The sequence below is a fragment of the Acanthaster planci genome, linkage group LG01 (genome assembly GCF_054643075.1).
Source record: "Acanthaster planci isolate LZ-2023a linkage group LG01, COTS_SCS, whole genome shotgun sequence".
Lineage (NCBI taxonomy): Eukaryota > Metazoa > Echinodermata > Asteroidea > Valvatida > Acanthasteridae > Acanthaster > Acanthaster planci.
In genome coordinates, this window is record NC_141777.1 from 3682187 (window position 1) to 3705069 (window position 22883).

The 22883-nt window shown below is 40.5% G+C and overlaps 2 protein-coding genes across 5 annotated transcripts in view; both read right to left on the reverse strand.

The window, feature by feature from the left end:
- Positions 1-5857: 5857 nt before the first annotated feature.
- LOC147800268 (low-density lipoprotein receptor-related protein 2-like) lies at positions 5858-12268 on the reverse strand. Its single transcript, XM_087141590.1, has 10 exons — positions 12057-12268; positions 11519-11758; positions 11069-11225; positions 10654-10781; positions 9815-10072; positions 9337-9450; positions 8844-9056; positions 8160-8345; positions 6526-6625; positions 5858-5963 (listed from the first exon to the last, which is right to left on the reverse strand). The coding sequence occupies exons 1-10, from the start codon at positions 12115-12117 to the stop codon at positions 5858-5860; spliced, it is 1563 nt and encodes a 520-aa protein (XP_086997716.1). The 5' UTR covers positions 12118-12268.
- Positions 12269-13511: 1243 nt separating this feature from the next.
- Positions 13512-22883, reverse strand: part of LOC110974308 (uncharacterized) — a 28220-nt gene continuing 18848 nt past the window's right edge. For 3 of the 4 annotated variants that reach the window (XM_022225857.2, XM_087138713.1, XM_087138706.1), the window contains exons 15-21: positions 22320-22427; positions 21828-22016; positions 21387-21494; positions 20850-21038; positions 19591-19698; positions 18606-18726; positions 13512-15716 (exon numbers count right to left, since the gene is read on the reverse strand). In XM_022225857.2, the coding sequence (XP_022081549.2) occupies positions 15443-15716; positions 18606-18726; positions 19591-19698; positions 20850-21038; positions 21387-21494; positions 21828-22016; positions 22320-22427 (1097 nt within the window). In that variant the 3' untranslated portion in view covers positions 13512-15442. The remainder of the gene's footprint in view (positions 15717-18605; positions 18727-19590; positions 19699-20849; positions 21039-21386; positions 21495-21827; positions 22017-22319; positions 22428-22883) is intronic. The other variant, XM_087138716.1, reaches the window with a different exon arrangement.

Sequence of the window (22883 nt, forward strand, 5' to 3'; positions counted from 1 at the left end):
TTCAGTTATTTATCATTTTGCCAGATGCTGAGTCTGTTTTAGGCAAGCTGTCATCAGGAATATTGGCGTGTAGGCCCTAAACCATGCATCAAATATCATCATACATCCCATACCATCAAGAGGGTGTGGCTGACCCCTTACAAAGTTCAAATTACAGTGTATTGTGGCAAACATTAATGTCAACAATAATTCCATTGGTAGGATTTATCATAACAGTTAAGATACTTATTGTATGTAAAAGGAAGCGGCTATCTTCGAATCCTGTAAAATATGTCGCTAAACCAAATGTTCTTAAAAAAGGCAGATGCTGGGGAAGTGGGGGCAAATTGATCCAGCCTACCCAACAAGCTGGGACAGAATGATCCTCACAATGAGAATTTCTTTCCTAAACTAGCACTGCCTGACAGATGCAATCTTGTAGAAGTAATCTGACCCCTTGCCTGATTGGCTAAAACAAAGGACTGTGATTGACTACCAGTTAGTGCACAGTAACTCTGATTGGCCCACTTTATGAATAATTAGTGCCAGAATCCTCTTCAGAATCCGCCTTTTGTGAGGCCCCTCAATTTTCTAACTCATAACTGCAAGAAAAGGGAGCCAATTGAATGCAAACTGGTGCAGATTTGTGGGGATCTGTGACAGCTTTCTGGAACCATGAATAACTAAGCAAGGCGGTACAGATTTTACAGCATTCTTCTGCCAACCATGAGAAGCGACAAACTCGCTTGTGATCCCACCTTACACATATTAAGAGGTTGGCTGAGTGCAAAACATATAACATCTGCCAGGAAGTGTGACAGCTATCTAGGGCAATAAAAATAGGACCATGGGGCTATATCTAATACGGTCAGCTTCTTCAAACCATGCAAAGCAACGGATCTGTGTTCCAATTTAGTCTGAAACTAGAAAAAATAATAGATAAAATAAAATAAAAAATTTAAAGAATTAAAAGAAATAAAAGAATTAAAAATAAAGAACATCAATACACGATCAATAATTTTGTTCAAGAATTGTACTTTTATTTTCCTGAACACCCCTGTCCATTTGATCGTATATTCCTTGTGCAAGTAATCAGAAGAATCTGCTTATATAGACTCGGCGCACGCGTGGCGAGTTCTGCGTGCCACGTTGCTCACAGCCTCTTGACCAATTGGAATGGTTTAAATCTGTCTTGTATCCAGGTGGCAGCGCATTTTGTCCCCAGCAAGCATTATCAAATATTAATACACGATCATATCGCGCGTTGTTGAGTAGGGAAACTGTCTGCGGTATTTATGAATCAGTTTAACTTAAACTTTTAAACTTGAAGTTTGATAACAACCGGCTTCGACTGGTACTGAAGTTTTTGCTTTGGTTATTATAATCTATTTTTTGAAGAAGTATTTTTAATAGCAGTGGTCCCCGTTGGCTTTTCTCGCCTCCATTTTTGTTCCATCATCAGTGTCGTTTACAGGATTTCAGTAATGCGACTGACTTCTTGGTGACACAATGTGTAACAAGCCAGCCGTCAAGCCAAACACAAAGGAATCCAAAACTATCTCAAAGTTATCTTTAGAAATTGTCACTCTTGCTGATGTTATCTATGCTGAAGATACAGAGAGATTAAAATATTCAAAGCAATTCTCCGTTACAAATTGTCAGAAATGTTATCTGAAAGATCACGGATCATATTTACAACAGAAAAACGAAGTACGACATATATTTGCGGAAGGTTTGTAAAACGCAACTTATACTGTGGCTATTTATCATAATCGCCTGTGTCTGTGTACAAACTAGTGTACAAACACCTGGTGTGACTATCCCGTACAAGTTCCGCGCAATGCCTGCAGTCGGAGACAGCTTACATGGACTTCAACGGCAGCTCTCTATTTTACAGATGATCTTTGAATTTCCCTGATTGTACATGACGAGCTTCATCAGGAAGGCTGTTCCACACAGGGATTGTCTTGGGATATAGGGACTGTCTATGGCACTTCATGTTTGCTCTTATGTCAACATAAATGAAGTGCTTTGCAAATTGTCTTGTAGTGGGTCTTTTCAGGGACGATCTAACTTCTCCAGGATTTTTCAGCAAATGTGAAATGTTGCTTGGTAAAAGACTATGTGCTTCCTTGTAGATAATAGCAAGGCGAGGATTTGGCTCGTCTGATTTCAAGGCTTTCCCAGCCCAGTTGCGACATCATATCGGTGACACCAGATGTTCGATAGTAGTTGTTGCATACGAAACGTGCAGGTCTACGCTCAGCTTTCTCAATTGTACCCTTATTTGTCTGCTGCTAAGGATCCCAAACCACACAATAATACTCAAGGAGTGGAGGCCCAGTTGTATATTGGCTTTGGTGACTATTTGGTTGATATACATATTCCACGACAGGTTGAAGTAAGTTTCACTCCCAGGTAGGCATGGTGCGATACTCAGTTGGTGAGATTTCCTCGAAGCAAATAATTATTCAAAAGAGGCTTTATATTGCGAGTTGCAGTCATTACGAAACATTTTGAAGTATTAAAAACCCATCTGCCATTTGGTCTCCCAATTACATAGCTTGTTTATGTCATCTTGAAGGACCTCATTTGTGTAACTAGAATTTTGACTTCCCTACACAGGATACAGTCATCAGCAAATAAGCGTATATTCGACGCCAGGTTTTGAGGTAGATCGTTAAGATAAGCCAAGAATATTAAAAGCGTACGCACAGTGCCTTGAGGTACCAGACTCCAGACGTAACTGGACACTAGTCTGATGACACCCCTTCAACTACAACTCTTTGTTGTCGATGACGAAGAAAATCTTCCATCCAAAGGAGAATACTGTTCCTGATCCCAAAATTGTGTAGTTTGGCTAACCGTTTGTGTGGTACGGTGTCAAATGCTTTCTCGGAGACCACTATTACAAGATCGACCTGGCTTCTGTTGTCTGTTATCACCTGCAGGTCATCAGCCAGTGCTGATAAGTGGTTCTCACAGGATCTACCTTTGCGGAATCCATGTTGTTGATTGAAAAGAACATTGAACTTCACAAAATGTTTCATAATGTGTCCATGAATTATGTGTTCTAACAGCTTACAAACCACTGAAATGAGCGACACAAGTAGCCGCCACGAGTGTAGCCGCCCGCCTCTATCCAAAATATGCCGCAATTTGGGGCTCTTTGTGAAAGAAATATTCCGAACTGAAAACCGCCGGTCCCAAGTTCGCGATTTATAGAAATATTTCTATGATCCCTCATGATTATGGCGTGTCTTGCTGTAAAAACCCCTTGGGATCACAAAATATTATTGATCTGGCGTCCGAAATCCAGCAATTTGGTGGAGTGCACCCACAGGGCATACAAGATTTGATCATGAAAAATGGTAGCTAATGGTATTGAACTTAACTCCGTCTCTAAGGATGCCCCTATTTCCACTAGTAAAGACGCGACGGCGAGAGCACGATGCGAAGGCATGACGCGACGGCACGACGTCAAGGGGCGACGGCACGACGCAACTACACGACGCGACGGCTGAAGGCCACGACGCAAAACGTCGACTGCACGATGCGACGAGTCGACGGCACGACGGGACGGCACAAGGAGAAAGGACGACGCGACGAGTCGACGCGACCGCAAGACACCAGGACACGACACAACGATGCGACGTCACGACGGCATGACGCGACGCTACAGCGGCACAACGCAACACATTAAACACAGTATAAAAGTAATGAGAAAGGAGGCGACGCCACGACGAGAAGGCACGATGCGACAGAGCCGTCGTAGCCGTCGTAGTGTCGTGGCGTCACGTCGAGGCGTCTGGGCCACGGGACGACGCGACGCAATTTGGCGACTATAGAACACCGTAGGTACGCTTCTTTCTCTCCTTTCTCAGTCTTCTTTTGAGTAGTGATTCGCACGTTTAATGAACATTACTATCCAAAACTCTTTCTCTCTCTTGGGACTCGAAGCTGATAAAGGGTCTCCCAATTCTTCACCAATGTCTAGTCTGACAAAGAACTAAAACTACTTGATAGTTCTAACGTTTCCACATCTTCCAAGAAAGTTGTTAAAAATTGGGCATCCCACAGCTACATGTCGGAGAGTAGGATGTGATGGCACATAAGTTCATAGATCTTATCATTCAGCTCTTTGACGGTTTGACCCCAATTTGACAGCTTTTTGACCGATGGCATCCGGGTTTTTGAGTGTGTAGGGGCCTGGGTTTAATTCAATTCCTCCAGATAGCAATGCACGGCATGTACAATCATGCTATTTTTTTGCTCAGTCACACATAATGGGCGAAATTTACGGGAACGAAACTACACAAGTAATGAAAATGGAACAAGCTCACCGGTTTTACGTTGACAGCAGTAAGGAGTGTTAGAGCTACAGTCCAGTTTGCCCAGTTGAGACTTGGTTGTGAAGGGCTATTGTCACACTCAATGTTTGCTACGCTGATCACTCAATAGGCAATGCATAAAATCATAACGAAAGTGGGAATCCATGAAGAATAAAGAAACGCCATGACGGTAATTTCAGTTAGCGATGATAAAAGCAATTAAACACAATGTCTAAAAGGGTGAAAAACCAGTAGGGTTGCTGCCGATTGAAACTGTAAAAGTCTATTGCACTAGTACTATACGCATCGAAGACTGATGATTCTCAGCGTTGGTCTCAAAAACTTGGTTTGTTGGTTTTCAGAACTAAAAATATCACAAAATCTTCTGATTTTACGCTTAAAAATCAAGCTTAGTGGGTAACTGTGATCAAAACTGTAAAAATACGGTTCGATTTAATACGGATGATCAGTAAAAAATAAGATTAAATGAGATATATAACTGTAATTTCGCAGAGCTAAAAAGATACGCCCAACTAGCATGGATCGCGCGGCCCTCACTTCTCACTTTAAATGTACCGGTAAATTATAAAGATACAATAGTATGAATTTACTTCTTTTATTAATTAACCTTAACCCCCTAGGTTGTATGTTAATTCATAAAGAAATCAAAGGATTTGGGACTTTTAGGTCTATTCTTTAGAGCTTTTGACTCATCTTAATGCATCTTTGAGGATGGTTTTTCAGATACAAAAATAAGCACTGCTGGAAATAGTTCTGACACAAAAGTAGAGTATAATTTTCGAAATTTATAATCAATTGAAGCATTTGGAACGTGCAAGTGTTTACACCTGCATTTTGCCAATTTCATGGAACTGCTGCACGTAAACATTGGATAAGCACGGTAATGTTTCTTTTAAATGTGAAAAAGAACCAGGTTGGCAGCCTGTCGTGAACTATCAAAATCCTTCTCTATTTCCTGCATCGAAACAAATTTTTTTTGCAGGCAGTGACATTTCCAAGGAATTGCACCTGCGCAGAAGCTCTGTGAAACAGAGTATATCGATTTCTCTTCATGTAGCCCATCTTTACCCAAGTTTAGTGAAAATTGTACGCCAGAGGTTTCACTGTGCACTTCAAAATAACTGATTTACATGTGATGATAACTTTAGTTTTTGTAATAAACCTTTGCGTGTTTGTAAATTGGATTTTCTTTCAGACAGATTTATTTCGAGGAAATAGTTTCTGTTGATAAGTTCAACGTATGTTGGTTTTACTTCTCCAGGGAATGTTATGTACGTGTATGAGATTTCTTGTTAAAGTCCAAGTTAAAGGTAGGATAGGCCCTTCACTGTAAATTTAGTAGCGTGCTACCACGTTGATCGATATTGATGAGCTCACTGTCGTCACTTTTTTCGGATACGGTTGACGCCACTAGTTGTGATACTGACGGTAAGGGTTGGTTGCTGCTGCCCGTAAGCCTGTAATGATAGGCATGAATCACGCTTGGATCGAGGATGGAGCTCTCGTAACCAAGCCCGGAATCGAGCCTAAGCCTTGTGGGAGTATTTCCATTCGATCGACGTCGTGGGGATGGGCGCGGCGTTGGAGTAGTAGGTGGTGATGGTGTAGGTGGCAGAGGCAGTAGCCGTGGGTCTAGCAATGGCGATGGTATGCCATCGTGCATTGACGGGGTATTAGTAGGCTCACAGTTTGGATGTAAATTAGGCGAGCTGATGGACACCTCGTATATGGGTTCCGGGTTGTCGCTGGCTGCTGCTCTGTCTATGCAGGTTTCATAGGACGTTAAAATCACTCCTGGTCTGTTGATGCTAGATGACATCTCGTGTATATCCCGGGCGGCTTTCCTGTTTAAATTCACCACAAAGCACACAATACTAGGCCGGGATGTGTTAAATGTCAATTATAAACAACTACAAGCTCTGCTCTACCCTTCAGAAATGGCAAAGTGACAGCCATGGAAGAAACTATTTCTGGACGAATTGACAGTGTTTAAGGAAAATCAGTAATTGATTCCTTATCTGAATTTTCCTGGATGTCTCCAACAGGCAAAAAAGTTTTAACTGAAAACAAAATCATTGAGACAGTCGAAAATCCAATACAGAATTAACTAAGAAACATGATGACTTGAAATCCATTTGATTCAGGACATTGTGATTTCATTTCAACACAATACGGGGGCCACTACAAGACTTGCCTCTTTCGATGAATTATAATTACAACGGCAGCAGTGATGACGGACAGTAGAATTAAAATAGCCACAACAGTGACAATGATCCACACCTGTCCGTAGGCATCTAGGAGGAGAAAGCGAAGAAAATCAGTTAACTCAAGTATGCGCGACAAAACAAAGAAACACAAACAGCAAACGTTCACAGAGGAAAAATCCTGCATTTCCAAACATCCACTAAGTAATATTTTGGTTACTAAAGCTTCTTCGTAATGTTTCTTGGTACTGGTACACATGAAAACTTGTAACTTCGAAACAGCAATTCTAAGTTACTCTTCGCGTCATGTTAGCATCGACATCTTAAACAATTTTGAACGATTTGGAATTTATAAGTCTGGGAGTATACGAACATACATCTTGAGCAATATTTTATTGGGCAGATTTGGATACAAACTAAGACAAGCAAAGGACAAAATACGTAGGCAGGATGAAGTTAGGATGAAAGTGAAAAATCCTGGATGGGTAAAAGTTAAGGTTTGTGATGGGGAATATAGAATTTAATGGGTAGGGGAGGATCAAGATAGAGAAAACGTTATGATTATGGCTAGGGTTATATAGATTTAGACATCGAGTATTATTGGATAGGGTCAGGGTACGACAGCTGGAATTAATACTCTATAAAAGTTTTTTTTTTACCAGAACCCTCACATATTTCAGTTCTAAAACAACCTTCGGACGGCCTGTTCTTGACCCGAGTTTCTTGTTCTCGCGCTCGAACGGCGGGATCACACACCACCTCCTCGTCAGGTTTTTACAGGAATACATGGAAAAACTCGTGAGATTTTGATTTTTGAACAGCTGCAAAAAGTAGAGAGATGGCTTCCAAAGCCATAGACAATGGGAAGTTTTGCAAAATTAACAGAAATTATTTTCGAAGCCAACATGGACGCCTCCATGTTGCATGTTGCTTGTCACTAACTAATTGAGCTGTTCGTAAACATACAGGAACAAGCCGCCCGAACTCGGCCAGAAGACGTCCAATTAATTTACCTTACCTCTACTTCTCCCAAATTATCCCATTCACCATGTGCTGGATTGCCAACCCTTACGCTAACCTTGTCCGTTAAGTTTCACTTTCCTCACCCTAATATCACATGGTCTGTTACTTTGCCCGTTTCGTGTCTCGAGTTTGCTTCCAAACTTACCGTCCTTTTGCATTCTTCCCCCCTGCGCGCCTATAGCAAGGACACTGGTAGAATGAATGAGTAAAAATTGATGACTGTTTTTGTCCGCTGCGGGTTCTACCGGAGAGCACACCACAGGAGGACTGGACCAGTTTTCGTCTGCCAGGCAAACATGCGGTGCACTCTGATCGGTGGTGCCGGCAATAGTGTAACCGTCGTCACAGGTGAAACTCGCCACTTCAGCGAGGAGTAACGCGGGAAAATCTGTTTCCATTATCTACACGTGACTGGTTAAGGGTGGAACCCCCACAGCCGCCGTCGGCTACGAGAACATGTGAAAAACCAAGCCTAAAAATGTAGGCACTTTCGTTGTGCTTAGTGCAAGATTGGTACGCTTTGGTAGGATTGGTACGATTAACGGAACTCAATAGTTGCCATCACTTGGACAACGAAAATTGAAATAAATCACAAGCCTACTTGTACATCTTGCTGGCTGGCCAGACCACGAGAAGTTGGATAGACAAAGCCTTATGGCGGATCCGCGGAGTTGAAATCCGTCCGGGCAGTCGAACTCAACCAAGTCACCGGGAAGGTAAGGAGCCTTCAGGCCTGATACAACCATCAGATGGTCAGAAGGGTCAGATGGAAGTTCACAGACGTTAACTGGGACAAAAAATGGGCTTTGAGTAAGTCGGCATTCGTATAATTCGTGGTATTGCCCCTCTTCTGGCAACTTGTGGGCCCGCAGGTTGAAAGGTATGCCAAACTTGGTCTTTATTAGACCCAGATTTTGGCAATTTTTAACTTTCTTTTAACAGGTTTATTTTAAACCACAAAAAATGCTTTAGAGGCATTATTTAGAAATATTTGGTTTGACCATGAAGGCTCAGGTGTGAATAATTCACGAGGCTGAGTTTTGTGAAATGGCTTGTAAGCACGGTCTGATAGGGCTGTTTTAAACCACTGCCACTGAGGGCGCTGTTGCACAAAAATTAGTCTTCGTTGGATTCTGTTGTACCGACCACTCGAATTTCCCCACATAGGGACGATGCTACAAGTGCGTCACAAAGCGTTTGCTTTGAGAGGGCAACGTTTCAACTTCTCTACTAATATCCCACGATTAGTTTAACAGGTATGTAGTATGGCGAACCGTTTCGTTACCTTGCACGCTTCCAATAGAACACACCACAGGTTGACCTGACCAGGTTCCATCCATCCGGCAGACGCGCTTTGCGGAGTGATCGGTCGAGCCTACCACTGTGAAGCCGTTATCGCATATAAAAGTGACCTCTTGCCCAGCTGCAAACACGGTAGAGCCAGCTTCAACCAAAGTCACGTGGCTGGATACGAGCGGAGCAAGGCATCCCGAGTCAGCTGTTGAAAAGGACATAATAATTGCAAAAACAGCGAATTCAGATGTCAGTTGCGTTTAATTCTTGTTTACTTGTCTTTATGCCACGGTCCTACGGAATTAATGACTTTCTGAATGTAGTACAATTTTCAGTTTAGTTTTTGAAGATCTTGAATATTTCTTCTCACAGACTGAGATAATTCCCTGATAGTCCCATCTTCATGACTAAAAATGTGATTAGAGCAACAATTTTGTAAATAGTTGTCAATCACCGGACTTAACTAAAGTAAACATAACACTTACGATAAAAACAAGTGTGTCCATGGAAACCAGGGGCACAGTGACAAGAAAATACGTTGAAAACATCTTTACAAGTTCCTCCGTTGCTACAGGGGGAATGCTCACAATGATTAGGCTCTGGAAAAAAACAAGGTCAACGGTTAAATCGTTTTCTTTCATGAGTATTATAAAAATAATTTTCCAATCAACAATGTTGACAGTCTTTCGCCCTGTGCAACATCCTGCGAGCTCATGAGATGATGGAGTCTAGGTTGTATAAAATGTGAAATCGTGTCTTATTTTGTCTGGAATCCCACATGATAAGAACTTTTTGCGCTATGATTAGTTACGGAGCGAGGAAGAAGTAGCCGTACAGGGCTCTGTCTGTAGTGTGGTTTAAATTCCAGATGTATAGCATTAGCTAGATTTTGGTTTGATTATTTGTTTATGGTTTATACGGTTTGTTTTTGTTTATAATTATATTAGGCATCAACAAACTGACCTTGTTGAATGTGAAGTCCCCCAGTCTTCAGGAACATTTCCCGACCAAACTCTTGCATGTCACTGCCATTGACGTGGATTCGGCGCAGTGCTCCCGATTTCCAGTCGGTCCAGTACACGTGATCTTTGTACAAGGCTAAATCATACGGATGTATCCCAGGGAATGAGAACACGCTCAGCAAGATCGTCCGCTGATTGCCCTGAAGATCACTTCTCTCAATCTTATCCAGACGAGCATCACACCAGTACAAGTAACTAGCTACAAAAGAGAGTTATTGGGCGACTAAACAACGAGTTTTAGAAATGCTATAGCCTGATGCTTATGTAAGGAACTTATCATGTGATGAGCCACAATACTGTGCTCATGTGGGGGTCCCCAGTGGTGAGGGTGAATAGTTGCAGAGTGTAAAGGGATGATTTAAAAAACAAAGCCGAGACGTGCATAGAGCAGAATCTGGGAACTTCATCGGGTTGAAGACGAATATAGTTCAAGATCGAATTCGAAACGAGTAACGGCGTTCGCTTGGATTTCGAAATGCGCATTCACGTCACATTTACACGCAACCCAAATTCACATCTAGAATTCACTTGAAGTTATCTCATCACAGATTTGACAATAAAATGTAACCGTGAACATCAGTTGATGGAGTTTGCATTACGGCGTTAAATTGCACGTGAAATGACCACCGTGGGCCTCCATTATGTAATGTGTACCAACCTCAAAGTTGACCCGTGTTGGTGATTCTTTCACGGTTGTTTTAGAATTTGAAACAGACAACTTCTGAAGAAGGATGAAGTAAGAGTATTTTGAGCTAGTGGTGTGCGATGATTCTTTTTTACCTTCGAGGTCTATAGTAATACCGTTAGGCCAGTAGAGATTCCCTTCAACAAGGAGGGTCCTGTTGTGTCCGTCGAGATCTGCTCTCTCTATTTTCGGATTTTCTCCCCAGTTTGTCCAGTAAATGTGTCTTCAAAAGAAGAAACCAGATCTGTCGTTTGTAGTGTTGCATATCACAAGCTCTTAATTATTCTTACTACCACGCGCATCTGTTGGTGTGCTAGCTGGTCGACGATTAACCTCTTTCGAAAGTAAGTATTGTTTAGGTAGTGCGCTTTGTGAGCAGCCAATATGAACCGATCGCTTATTAAACAAATTCGGTATGACATGAAAAAAGCTGGCAGCAGCTTGAAACAGAACACCTTAGGAACAACTCCAGGGTGTAGAAGTTGTTTAATCAGATTTGGCCACACTCACCCACTGTTGCTGTTTACAACAATGCCTCTCGGTCTGTCCAGATTTTCGGTGATGTTTTCGCTGCCCGATCCGTTTGTGAAGGCTCGGCCTATGTTTCCAATGTAATCCGTCCAGTAAAGCATTCTGGATATGACATTCAAAGCCAATCCGTCAGGTTCTGGGAAAGACAAAATAGTCAGAAAGAGTATCATTAATTACGAATAAAATTTAGTTGGGATCAGCATTTTTCTCCTATTTATCATAAAATAGAGAAATAAATTTTGCGAACACAATGTTTAAAAAACTAAATTGAACCGGTCACCCGTCAGGCTACAACCATCATACATGAATTGACAAAGTCAAAAAACGTTTGTAACAAAAGTGCGGTTGGAAATTCAGAAAACAAGTTTACGGCGTTGCAAGAATATGACCATGTCCTCTGGTTGTTCGCACACTCTCTCAAACACTTACGGAACAGGTTGTCCACGAGTGTCCCCTGCCTACTACCATTAAGATGTGCCCTTGAGATCTTGGGAGACGGTGAGGCACTGATATCGCTCCAGTACACCATCTGCTCTACCGGGTCGTATTCCACCGCTACTGGTCTCCTTACCCCCATCAAGGGCAGGGCAAATGAATCGGACAGTCTCTGGGCCATACTTCCAATGGAAATGGTACCGTTATCGAGGTCGGCAACAAGTGCAAAATCACCTTTAGTAGTAAATCAGATATTTAAAGGAAACATACGGCTGTAATCGGTTCAATTCAAGTCTTTGTAATGCATTCTCACTCTATAAAGTTCTCTTAAACTTTGTCAAAATGTGACAGAAGTTAATCATGGATCGGGACCTTCAAAGCTAATTAGAATGCAGCACACTGCATAAGCAAAGGGTCAGTGGGTAGGACCCACCCCCATGGTGAATCTTTTCTTTTTTGCATCAATTTTAAAAGTGCTTTCTAATCTTTCGAATTTTGTAAACATTCTGGGTCTATCACCCATGAAACTCACCCGCACTTGCAAATTCACAGCCAACTCCAATCAGGAGCAATTCAATTAAGATGCAGCTCATGTTCAAACATTCGACAAGTTGCACGGAATAGTACGAAGACAAATCCGGTGAAACCACGGTAAACCACTACCAGCGGGAAGGAAGTGGCTGTTCTACTTAATCGTACTAGGAAATGGAACCCTCGTTGTAGTAGCCTCCATGTTGTGAAACGTTAGGCAACTCACCAGTGATTCAGTAGTGTACAACGAATAGATTGGTGACCATTTCCTTCGCAACAAAGGCATATACTGTGGCCTTGAAGTTTTTTTTTTACAAATGGCCTAATTCCAACAATTATTCAGTATCGGGTAAATTGGACGTAGTCTCCTGGTTTTTGTTGAGGGGCAGATAAAAGCCACAAAAAGAAACATAATGGTCCATATGCCAATACAATTCGTCGTAGGACACAGAGGTGACCTTCCTCCGAGGGATGCTACCCATCGTCAACTGGTAGAACAGTTTTAAACGGTCTTTGCTCTGGTCTACTTATCGATATTTTTCTCATGCCAGTTTCACCTTGAGCCAAAACCATAAAACTTAGAATTTAATTCACTATCAACACACATGGACAGATTAAGGGATACTGATGGGGGAGGGGTGCTGGTGGGGGAGAACAGGTGTCTGCATGTTTGACCATACAATTGCCTTCAGATCTAAAAGACCTTTTGTTCCCTTTGAAATTTGGTCTCTAACATGCAGTGTACGTGTATTAACCAAAACATCTTTGAAGTTGAAATGAAGTCTAACATTATCACTATGTTGTGATTATTTATAGTTCCTGAGCGCCCCAAGTTTTGGGTTGTAACAAAAATGTTTTTGTCTGAGAACTGCAAGTCTGATTTAAAAAAAAAAGCCGGCGAGGGTGTCCCCTTTGGCCAACTGAATTCACACAACTGCTGTAAGTTTGAAGCTGTACAATTCCCTGTTCCAATTCCCTGTTAAAAGTAAGGTGTGGTATCACTTGATTAATTTTGCATGTATTTTTTGGCGACTCAACCAAAACCCAGCACCTTTTTAAACATCGTACTATTTTATATTGGAACAATTTTTTTCTCCAGGAAAAAAGTTCTTAGGGTCATTTTTCCTTAACATAATACAATGCATTAACTTGAAAGTTAGTAGGAACATCAAACCAGATCCCGAAGTGTGCATATAAAAAGGCCGGGGTCATTATCTGCGCGAAACGAACAGCCTGGTTCTCTTCACTGGTATACAGTGATAGAGCCAAGGTAGTTAGCGCCCTCATTGCTGGTACTATATATACCAAGTGTACTTGCAAATCATTCTTATATTTTAAAGATACATTACAGAAATATTTTCATTGCTGGTACTATATATACCAAGAGTACTTGCAAATCATTCTTATATTTTAAAGATACATTACAGAAATATTTTCATAAATTTGAACAACTTCCTTCTCTATTATGCATTAATGCATTCGTAACTTTAATAGTCTTGAATTTCAACAAAACGAAGGTTTGCGTTTACGCAATGCACGGAAATAAACGAGGAATGTCAATAAAATTTACTGGCTTCAAGATATATCTGAAATAAAAAGCCAATTAAAACGAAACGATAGAGACTTATTTCAAATAATGTCTCCTTTTAAATGACGCCAACATTAGATACGTTCGTGAGCCTCAATCACTAGGGTTTGTTATATTACATTGAACCCAGTCAGGATTCAACCCCATTAAGGTTTAACAAAATAAATGCCACAAAAACATATCTGCAACTGCAAGAAGTTAATTTCCACATTATATTTACACCGTTGTTGAGACATTTCGGAACTTTTTCAATACAAGTTTCATTCATATTCCTGAATTAACGGTCAACGGTTCCAAAGGTTCTGAATGCTGAATATAATCTTCTCTTACACAAGGAAGTGAGCGCTTATTCTAAATATAACTGAAACAACAATGTATACACAAATCAGTGATCTCTTCCAATAAGAATTGTTCCAATAAGAATTTGTAGTACTTGGAATAAAGTTCTAGGTACTAAAAATTTATACTCGATGTACAACAGTACGAAGCAGAGTTAGCATATAACAATATGTACTTTGTTGATGTGTGGCAACTAACAATACATTATTACATTGAGAAAATTTTTCAACAGTACATACAAAGTTCAGTCCTGCGATTATAAAATGTGTATAACGATATATTAAGTAATGTTAAAATGATGGCAAGAAAGACCTCGCGTGACGCCTAAAGGCACCTTTCCATATGTGCATTTTTGGGTGCGTTGCGTACACGATGCCTTTCACTTCAACGGACACAAAAATCCATTCCACTATAAGACGACACATACGTGCTGCGTTCGGCCGTCCAAATCGCCCCGGGATCGAATTTTTTTTTGGGATACACAACGCTTGGCGCAAATGTTGACGCACATATTGAAAGGCGCCTTTACTTGTGCTATAATATGTTTGGGAAAGATATAGCGAGTGTTTCATCCGTTCAAACATTAAATCAAAGTAATGTTTAACAGCAGAACGTGAGAATGGGCCATTAAGCATAAAGCTTATTAAAAACACGTTTGACTAAACATGCTCATTTTGTAAACGTAAAAAAAAAGAACACGAAAATATACATTTCTATGTCCATCCAAAGGATGCATTTGTCTGGTTTATTTGCAAAAATACTCCGCTAACTTGCCGGTAATTATTTTGATAACCGGCGCTTTGACTTCATGTTCATGTAATTATCAACTTACAAGGCAAAATATTGTTCGTGGAAATTAGGAATAGTAATTTTCTCGACAAAGGTGTTATACTAATGCCTATTAAATTCGCTAGCAAGCAGGTTCAAAGGTTAAATAAACTGACAATGTTAGTTTTTAAGTTGGTAAAATGTAAGAATTCCCTAACATCCGGGCACCGTGTAACCTTTTGTAATTGGCTCTGTGTCTCATTACAACTCAGGATTATTCATTTCATTGCATCACGGCATCTGACGAGTGCAGACCACTAACTCAAGCGAGAATTTCTGGCCAGCTCATTAGCATTGAAATTGCCCCACAATATCTTTTGCACAAGGAGATTGTTTGGCCCCCAAAATGGTGAGATTGTGTAAATCGTTGCCAGGATCAACTTCGGAAAAATCACTTTGGGGGGTGATTTTGTTTTGTGGGAATCATTAAAAATGAAATTGGTTAACCCACAAAAATTTGAAAAGAAATTGAAAGATTAGTGACCAGACAAGAATTTCATTTGTGTTTCAGAAATCTCTGGGATGTCGGCGTGCATGTTATTGATTTGACACTGTTTTCAAATGGGGCTTGAATTAGTAGACTGTACCCTGATAGAAACAGACAGTCAAACTGACTGACCGACTCAACAGGTTCAGAATAAGTTTTTCATATTGCAGTATGTTCCGTCTGCTTCCTCATCCACGATTTTGCTAGGGAGCGGTGGAAGGGGGAGCCCTCGCCGTGGTACCTCAGCGTACAAGTGGTCATCAGCTGCGCCAGCGTCGGCTATGGTCTCATGGTAGATCGGAGAGGGCGGGCCTGCGCAGGCGGCTGTGGTCGAAGTGAACTCGGAGAGTTCAACGCAGCCTATTTCGGTAGTGAGTCCAGTGTGGAAAGGAAAGTTGGTTTGTGGTCGTGATTTTCGCCTGTTGAACATAAAATGAATTCAAAATGAGTCACAAAGGTAACTCAGTTACTAAGTATATCGTCCGTTTTTTGCGAAGTGAAAAATCCCGAATATCGTGATTTACTTGATCTTGAGTTTTTCTAGCCATTATATTACATTTGATTCCGAGAACAATATGACGAAGTGTAACTTCATCAAGTGACAAATCATCACCCCGTCAGCAGGAAAGAAGGAAAGCATTACATTGTTCTGCAAATCTGAACGAGTCAGCATGCACGTGTATGCATATGTGCGCACGATGTTGATACGAAGACTACCATAACATGTTAACAGGTAACAATAATGTAACAAATTTCTCATGCATTCGTGATTGCGTGGTTGAAGCTTGTACTTTGTTCATAATAGGCAGCCAAATGCCCTTTTTTTCCTATACCGTGTTTTGGAGGATATTATAATATGTTTTGAAAGTTTTCTGTTCTGTAGGCCACAGACAACCAAACTCTGCATGATGATCCTTGATGACATTTGGGCATTTCGAGATAGAAGTGAAAATTTCCTTTAGCTATTTTAATAATAAATCCAAGAGATGTGGCACTTTTACAACTATTGGTGGCGCTATTTAAAATATGTAGGTTACAAAATTAAAATTATATTAAAGCTTTTATATACGAAACCATTAGTTACACAAATAAAAAATGAAACAGAATTGTTTTATCACCTGAAAGAATAGTGTTGTAAACTTCATCATTTTGAAGGAATGACCAAATGGATCGGTCTGGTGCCGTCTGGAAAGTACATGCCAGCAAATCTTAAAGGTCCCCCAAAATCGGACTTTCGTGCAATCCCGAAATATCTTACTTGAAAGAAAGTACATTGCAGCCTCAATCAGTCTGTAAAATATTTCTGCCAAGAGTGCTGTAGTTTTCGAGAAAACAGAAATTTTGTTGTCTTTTTTTATGATGGTCGGCCGACCATCATAATAAGAGTTCATTTCATTTCGCACGTCACAGTCTTTAACAGGCGCTAAGTTTCTTGTGTATAGTGTTTTCAGATTGTGGGAGTCTCCATCAATGAACGGGTAAACGTAAAATCAGCAAAAAAATATGAAGCCCAAAAATCATCAAAAGCATTGTAAACTGAAATTATAGGAACCTGAGTGCAAGGTGTAAAGTACGAAATAAATTGGATCAGTGTAAAGTAAAATTTTATTTAAGGAAATGATTTTCTTAACTCGAAAACTTTGCCAATTCCAAAGCACCCCTAGAGCATAATGGTATGATTCAAACGTGTTCGAAATACCTTTACTGACATCAAACATTTGCCAATAAGAAACATCAAAAGCTCAGAACAGAATTAAAGTTATAAACCCAGGTCAGAGAAGTATACAAAAAGACAAATTGCACAATCTAACAAAGGGCCCAAGGAAAGATACTCAAAAATTGTAAAAGGAAGCAATTAGAAGAGAATGTTTGGCCTAGGACACAGGCGAGAAAGGAAGGGGAAGCCTTGAATAGGCCTGGAAAGGCATGAACAGAGAGGAAAAAACCTACTAGGGGGAAGCAAATCGGGTACAAAGCTCGAGAAAGGGAAGAGAAGATTGTTTAGTGTCAGGACACGAGTCGACTGCGTTCCTAGATGAAGTTTTTTCATGAATCCACAATGCTACATGTACCTTGTCGAGGAGGTACATTACTCTAAGCTAACTTCACTGATTACTCCTAGCCGTTGAGAACCCGTCCTGCCTGTTTCTAACACTGACCCCGCGGATGAAACAATCAGTGGAATGTAAGTTGCAGTGAATATTGTACACTGAAATCTTATGAAATCACGACAAAAATTCAACAGTGTTCACTATTTTTAAATGGGTCTGGGTACATTCACATTAAAACAATGTACACGTGCATGCGGAAAATTATATCTTCGCAGATGGAGTTTGTGGGAATTCTTGTCGAAGTTTTTACCGTAAATGTATTGCCCAAATGTGACAAAAGTGATATGAAAAGCGGCACATATCATTAACTGTAATTGTAAATCTAGGTGCCGTTTTTTGGCACGAAATGTGGAATTGTTACCAGTTGTTAACAGGCGTTCTTACGGCTGAGTACTCAGGTAATAAGTTTAAACGTTACAGCGTACACTGCTTATCCTAACACAGAGAGGACCACTTTGAGGGAAGCTCAATGGTTGACGGCTCAAGCTGCACAAGATTTCACCATGTTCAGAAGTGATCAGCAGTTGTACAGAGTATGTCAGAAAATGGAACATTTCCAGATGGGACAATTTGTCAGTCAAACTTTCCTTACTTTATATAGCTTTTGGAGGACACTTCTGTAACACAAGCTCTGTTTGAATGTTGAAATAAAATTTGGAATAGTGAAGTAATAAGACCAGTGTAACAAGAAAGGTTTTCATTTTAAAATGTACTAGTGTAATGATTAAAGTGTAAACGGTATCACGGCTTCAGAAGGCCATAGCACATTATTTTGTACATCTGTAGACAAACGTCCACTTAATAGGCCTAATACGAGAATCTTTCAGGGCAGAATGGCTATGCTTGTAATGAACGTATTATTGCATTTCAAAGTAATCAGAAACACTACCATGTGAGGCCTTCCTAACCCATTTAAGTGCCCATATTTTCCATTCTCTATTCAGCTTGAACTATACAGACATGGTTAACTACGAAATGTTTTTGATTAGAATGTGCACCACTTCACCAACTTACTCTTTGGCTTTTGTTTGCCCGTCATATTTAATGAATCCACCCACTTTGGAAGGTGATTCTTCTGCCTGTTACAACACATTACCAGTAGGCTTGTAGCTTGGCATTGTACTGAACCAAAGGTACAATGGTACTATTGCATTTCATGCAATAGTACCATTGTACCTTTGTAATATAGAAACCTACCTGTTCAGTACAGTGATGACAACAAAGAGGACCGCGATGAAGACGAGGGCTCCCCCTCCACCGCCCATAATTAGTACTACAGGGCTGGATGTCTTGCGCTGGATTTCTTGCGCTGCCAAAACTAGAAGAAATAGTAGGATGATTCTTCACCGGTTGCCTCAATATCGAAACCATTGTGGTGAAACAAAGGTTTTTGTCTGTGGCTCTTCAATTGTGGAAAAGGTTTCGTAAGTCAATGAAGGCATGGTTCAGTTAAAGGATGGGTGTTTTAACACCTCATTGGGTGAATTAATATTACGCGACACGACTGACTTTTCTTTGTGTTACTTCTGTCGTTTATTGCGTTGACATGTATTAAAGCTAGAATGGATCAAAAATCGGTCTACCACAGTCATAGTCGCTCAAAGACAATAATAACATCAAACTACTACCTTTGAAGTTATTACTGGCTTCTGGCATTTCATTTGAAGAAAAGAATTAGGAGAGGGGCATATCTATTTTTGAATACTGCACCGGTGATCTGATTCGTAATTTGGCAAATCTGTCGACGGTTTAACATGGTCTTTGGAAGGAATTGTTTGGGGTGTTGCTGAAAATATGTGACCTCGACGACAGGTGAGTATACCTGCTGAGTCACAACCATGTTAAATGTCTATTGAATATCGTGAGGGCCCATTTAAAACATGAAAAAGTAACGTTGAAATCCTGCTATAAGACTCATATTGCTGAGTATATTCTCAAAATAGACACTGTTGGGCGTGCCAAAATCCTAAAAACTTGATTTTTAAACACTCGCAGCGAGATGTAAAAAAATATGATGCCTCTAACTGGTAAACACACAGGAGAAAAATGACCCACTTCACTTTTTACATTTGAAATCTTTATAATACCAACACCATCAGCACCAACGCCGACACAAACATCGACAACAATACAAACACAGCGGCTACCGAGCTAATACAGCAGTCCAAATTGATTATCGTACCATGTTCGCACGTTAATCCATCGTAGGCAGCAGTACAGAGGCAATTGAACCCACTCGGCGTACTGATGCAAGTTGCCCCGTTAGCACATGGCTCGTCAATACAAGAGTCTATCGAAAGTAATAAGGCATCTTGTATTTTACTTCAAACAAAACATGGACAAATAAAGCAAAATAACAGCATAAAGATACATCTTCAAATTCATACAAAGCATCACCCGAATTGCCCTGACAATGTCATAACGTAACAATACTTTCTCTTTTCTTATCTCATAGAGATAGTCCAACGTATTCACGAGAGAAATTCTTTGCTGTGACCTGATGCTGATTTTTGCCGATGCAGTCGGCAGGGAGTTTTCTTTTTTCAGATCGATTGCATTGGCCTTTTTAAAATTCGAAAATTTACCGCCGAAACATTCTTTTCCTGAGCACTCGTATGTGTAACCATGGGTACAAGAGATTTGAATGAAGACGATGTGGTCTTATATGAGTCACGGGTAGACTTTACGGGATTTTACCAGTTTAATATACCGTCACATTAAGGTGTCATCCACTAGTAGGATGCAGGAGATGAACAAACTCGACACAGACAGGCAATAACTTAAAATCAACACTCAAACAAGCTTCGAAAATACATTTGCCCTTCAAGTGTAGAAAAAAGTGACATCCTCTTTGACATTTCTATCAATATCCAAAGTTCTGATTCTGAGAAGTTTCAAAATAACGCGTCCTCCCGACTCAAAAAAAAAGCTGGGGAGAATTAATTTTCGGGAAAACAAAAGATACCACTACGAAGAAGGGGCAAGAACTGATACGAAACCAGGGCTGAAGCCGACTACCAAGGAAGTGAGACTGGTAATACAATATGAAGCTTAACATGGATACCGTAGGGGCCCACACCACACAAGGCATGTCAGGGTAGTTTCCTAGAATACACATTAACGCTATAAATACTACCTAGAAAGTAAATACACTTCAGAAAATGATCTTTTAAAACGAGGAAAAACAACAAAATGAAATAACATTACAAAATGCGCCATTTAGACCTCGAACCACTTCCTTTAACCACCATGCTTCACAAACTAGCTGTACCCGCCTCCTTATTCCTTCGTCTTTGCGCACAACAATTCACATTGAAATAAAGGTGTGGTGTCTATTATAATATATTATCAGCAAGCTTCTAACAGTGGCATTTGATGATAAGTCTTAACCCGTCTTAATACATGTATTGCTTCAAAATCTTTAGGGTACAGAAAGAGCACCTTGACTGCATGCAGCAGGCTGTCCCGACCATGAGAAATCTGGCTGACAAATCCTAATGGCGGATCCGTTGAGATGATATCCGGCCGGGCAGGCATACTCGACCGAGTCACCAGGAACATACATAGCTTGCTGGCTTGATGCCACAAACAGAACATCGGATTCGTTGAGGGACACCATGCAGCTCGCAACTGTTCAAAACAAATTTTTTCAACGTTGGGTATAAAAAAGACACTTTGGGATGCTTGAAAAGGTTACAGTATGTGGATAATTAGAAATGAAGAACATCCTCCCCTTACATGATTATTGATTTAATTAACCCTAACCCTCCTCAATCCTCCAACAGGTGAAGGATTGAGGAGGGTTAGGGTTAACGGGTGACTTTACATGCATAAGTTTTACTCGAGGCCAGTTCATGTTGCCCTTTCTGCACTGCGCAATGGGGCATTTGCAACAGCTCATGTGAAGAAAGAGAAATGGCCCAATCAGGTCACAAACACTAACGTATAATTATAAAACTAGCATAACGATTATCATACCCTCTGCGCATGTCACTCCACCATAACCGGTAGGACAAAGGCAAGTGAACCCTCCCGGTGCTTCGGTGCATGTTGCTCCGTTCAGACATGGTTCACTGAAGCAAGGTTCTATTATTGAAAATTTGATGTCTGTCAAAGTTCCTGCTGTCACGCTGTACGACATTGCTCAAGTTAACCATATCTTATATTGATGTACTGTCTGTTAATTCATCTTGTTCATAATAAAGATGTATTATGGTTCATTCACAAAACTCGAATTGAGTTTGACTTGAAGTTCAAGGCTAGGACGGAAACAAAGCTCGAACAGGTAAAAATAGAACCAAAATTAAACCAGGGATTATTTTGGGAAATTGGCGAAGGTTGTGAAGAGCCCCCCCCAAAAAATTCAAAAATTGTCGAAAGATTGTATTTGTCTCCTTCCAAGCGTGAACTGGAGCTTACCTCTACTGCATTCGGCTTGTTGCCCCGACCACGAAAAGTCCGACTGACAATACCTCAAAGCTGACCCGCTGAGATGATATCCGTCCGGGCAGTCGTACTCAACTGAGTCACCAGGAAGGTAGAGAGCCTGCTGGCCTGATACCACTGTCAGCACATCAGACGGATCAGAGGTAGGCACACAGTGGGCAACTGTATAAACATGGAGGTTTCAGCGTTCGATTTCAGTCAGACCCCCGCAAATTTCACATGTAATCTTTACGAAACGTACCAGTAGTCGATTAACAGTTGCCTCACGGTCGAGTGACTAAAACATTTGAGTATCCTTATTTCCTTAAGTAAACAATGTTGAAAATTTTCTCAGGTATTAAGCTATTCTTTTCACACCGCGCACAATAAAAACAGAAGATATTTCTCATGGATTCATAATAAGTATTGTTTGATTGGAAAGTTGCAGAAACCTGCGTTATTAGAAACTTTAAATGATTACAATACCATCTGCGCATGTCAGTCCGTCATAGCCAGCCAGGCATGAACAAATGAACCCATCCAACGCACTGGTGCAAGTGGCTTCATTCATACAAGGTTCGTTGACACAGAAATCTATGAAAATGAAACGCTGTGTATTTAGTTGAGGAGGCCCCTTTTCGTTCCCACGGTTCTCATGGATTTTAGACTTCGGGAGGCTCGGTCCGTCGAAAAAAGTATACATGTGGATTACAAATTACATGCTGAACGCGTACACAGCTAACGTTTGATGTATAAGCTAACTTTTACATGTATTTGTAAAGAAGGAAAAAGCCTTTTAAAGGTTTTGAAAAACATTTCATGACATGAACAAGTTTTCGACCCTGCACGATTTAAGTTTTTACAGTCTGTAGTACATCTGCTAAATATTGTCAATCAGTGTTTTCTTCATCCATTGTCTCTAACAGCTTATTCAGTCCAAGAATCTCTGATAAATCCACTCAATATCGTTTTCTCCAAAACATCTTAAATCCATCTGTTATTTTAAGTTTTACATGATGACATGCATAAATAAAGTATATATAGAGTGAA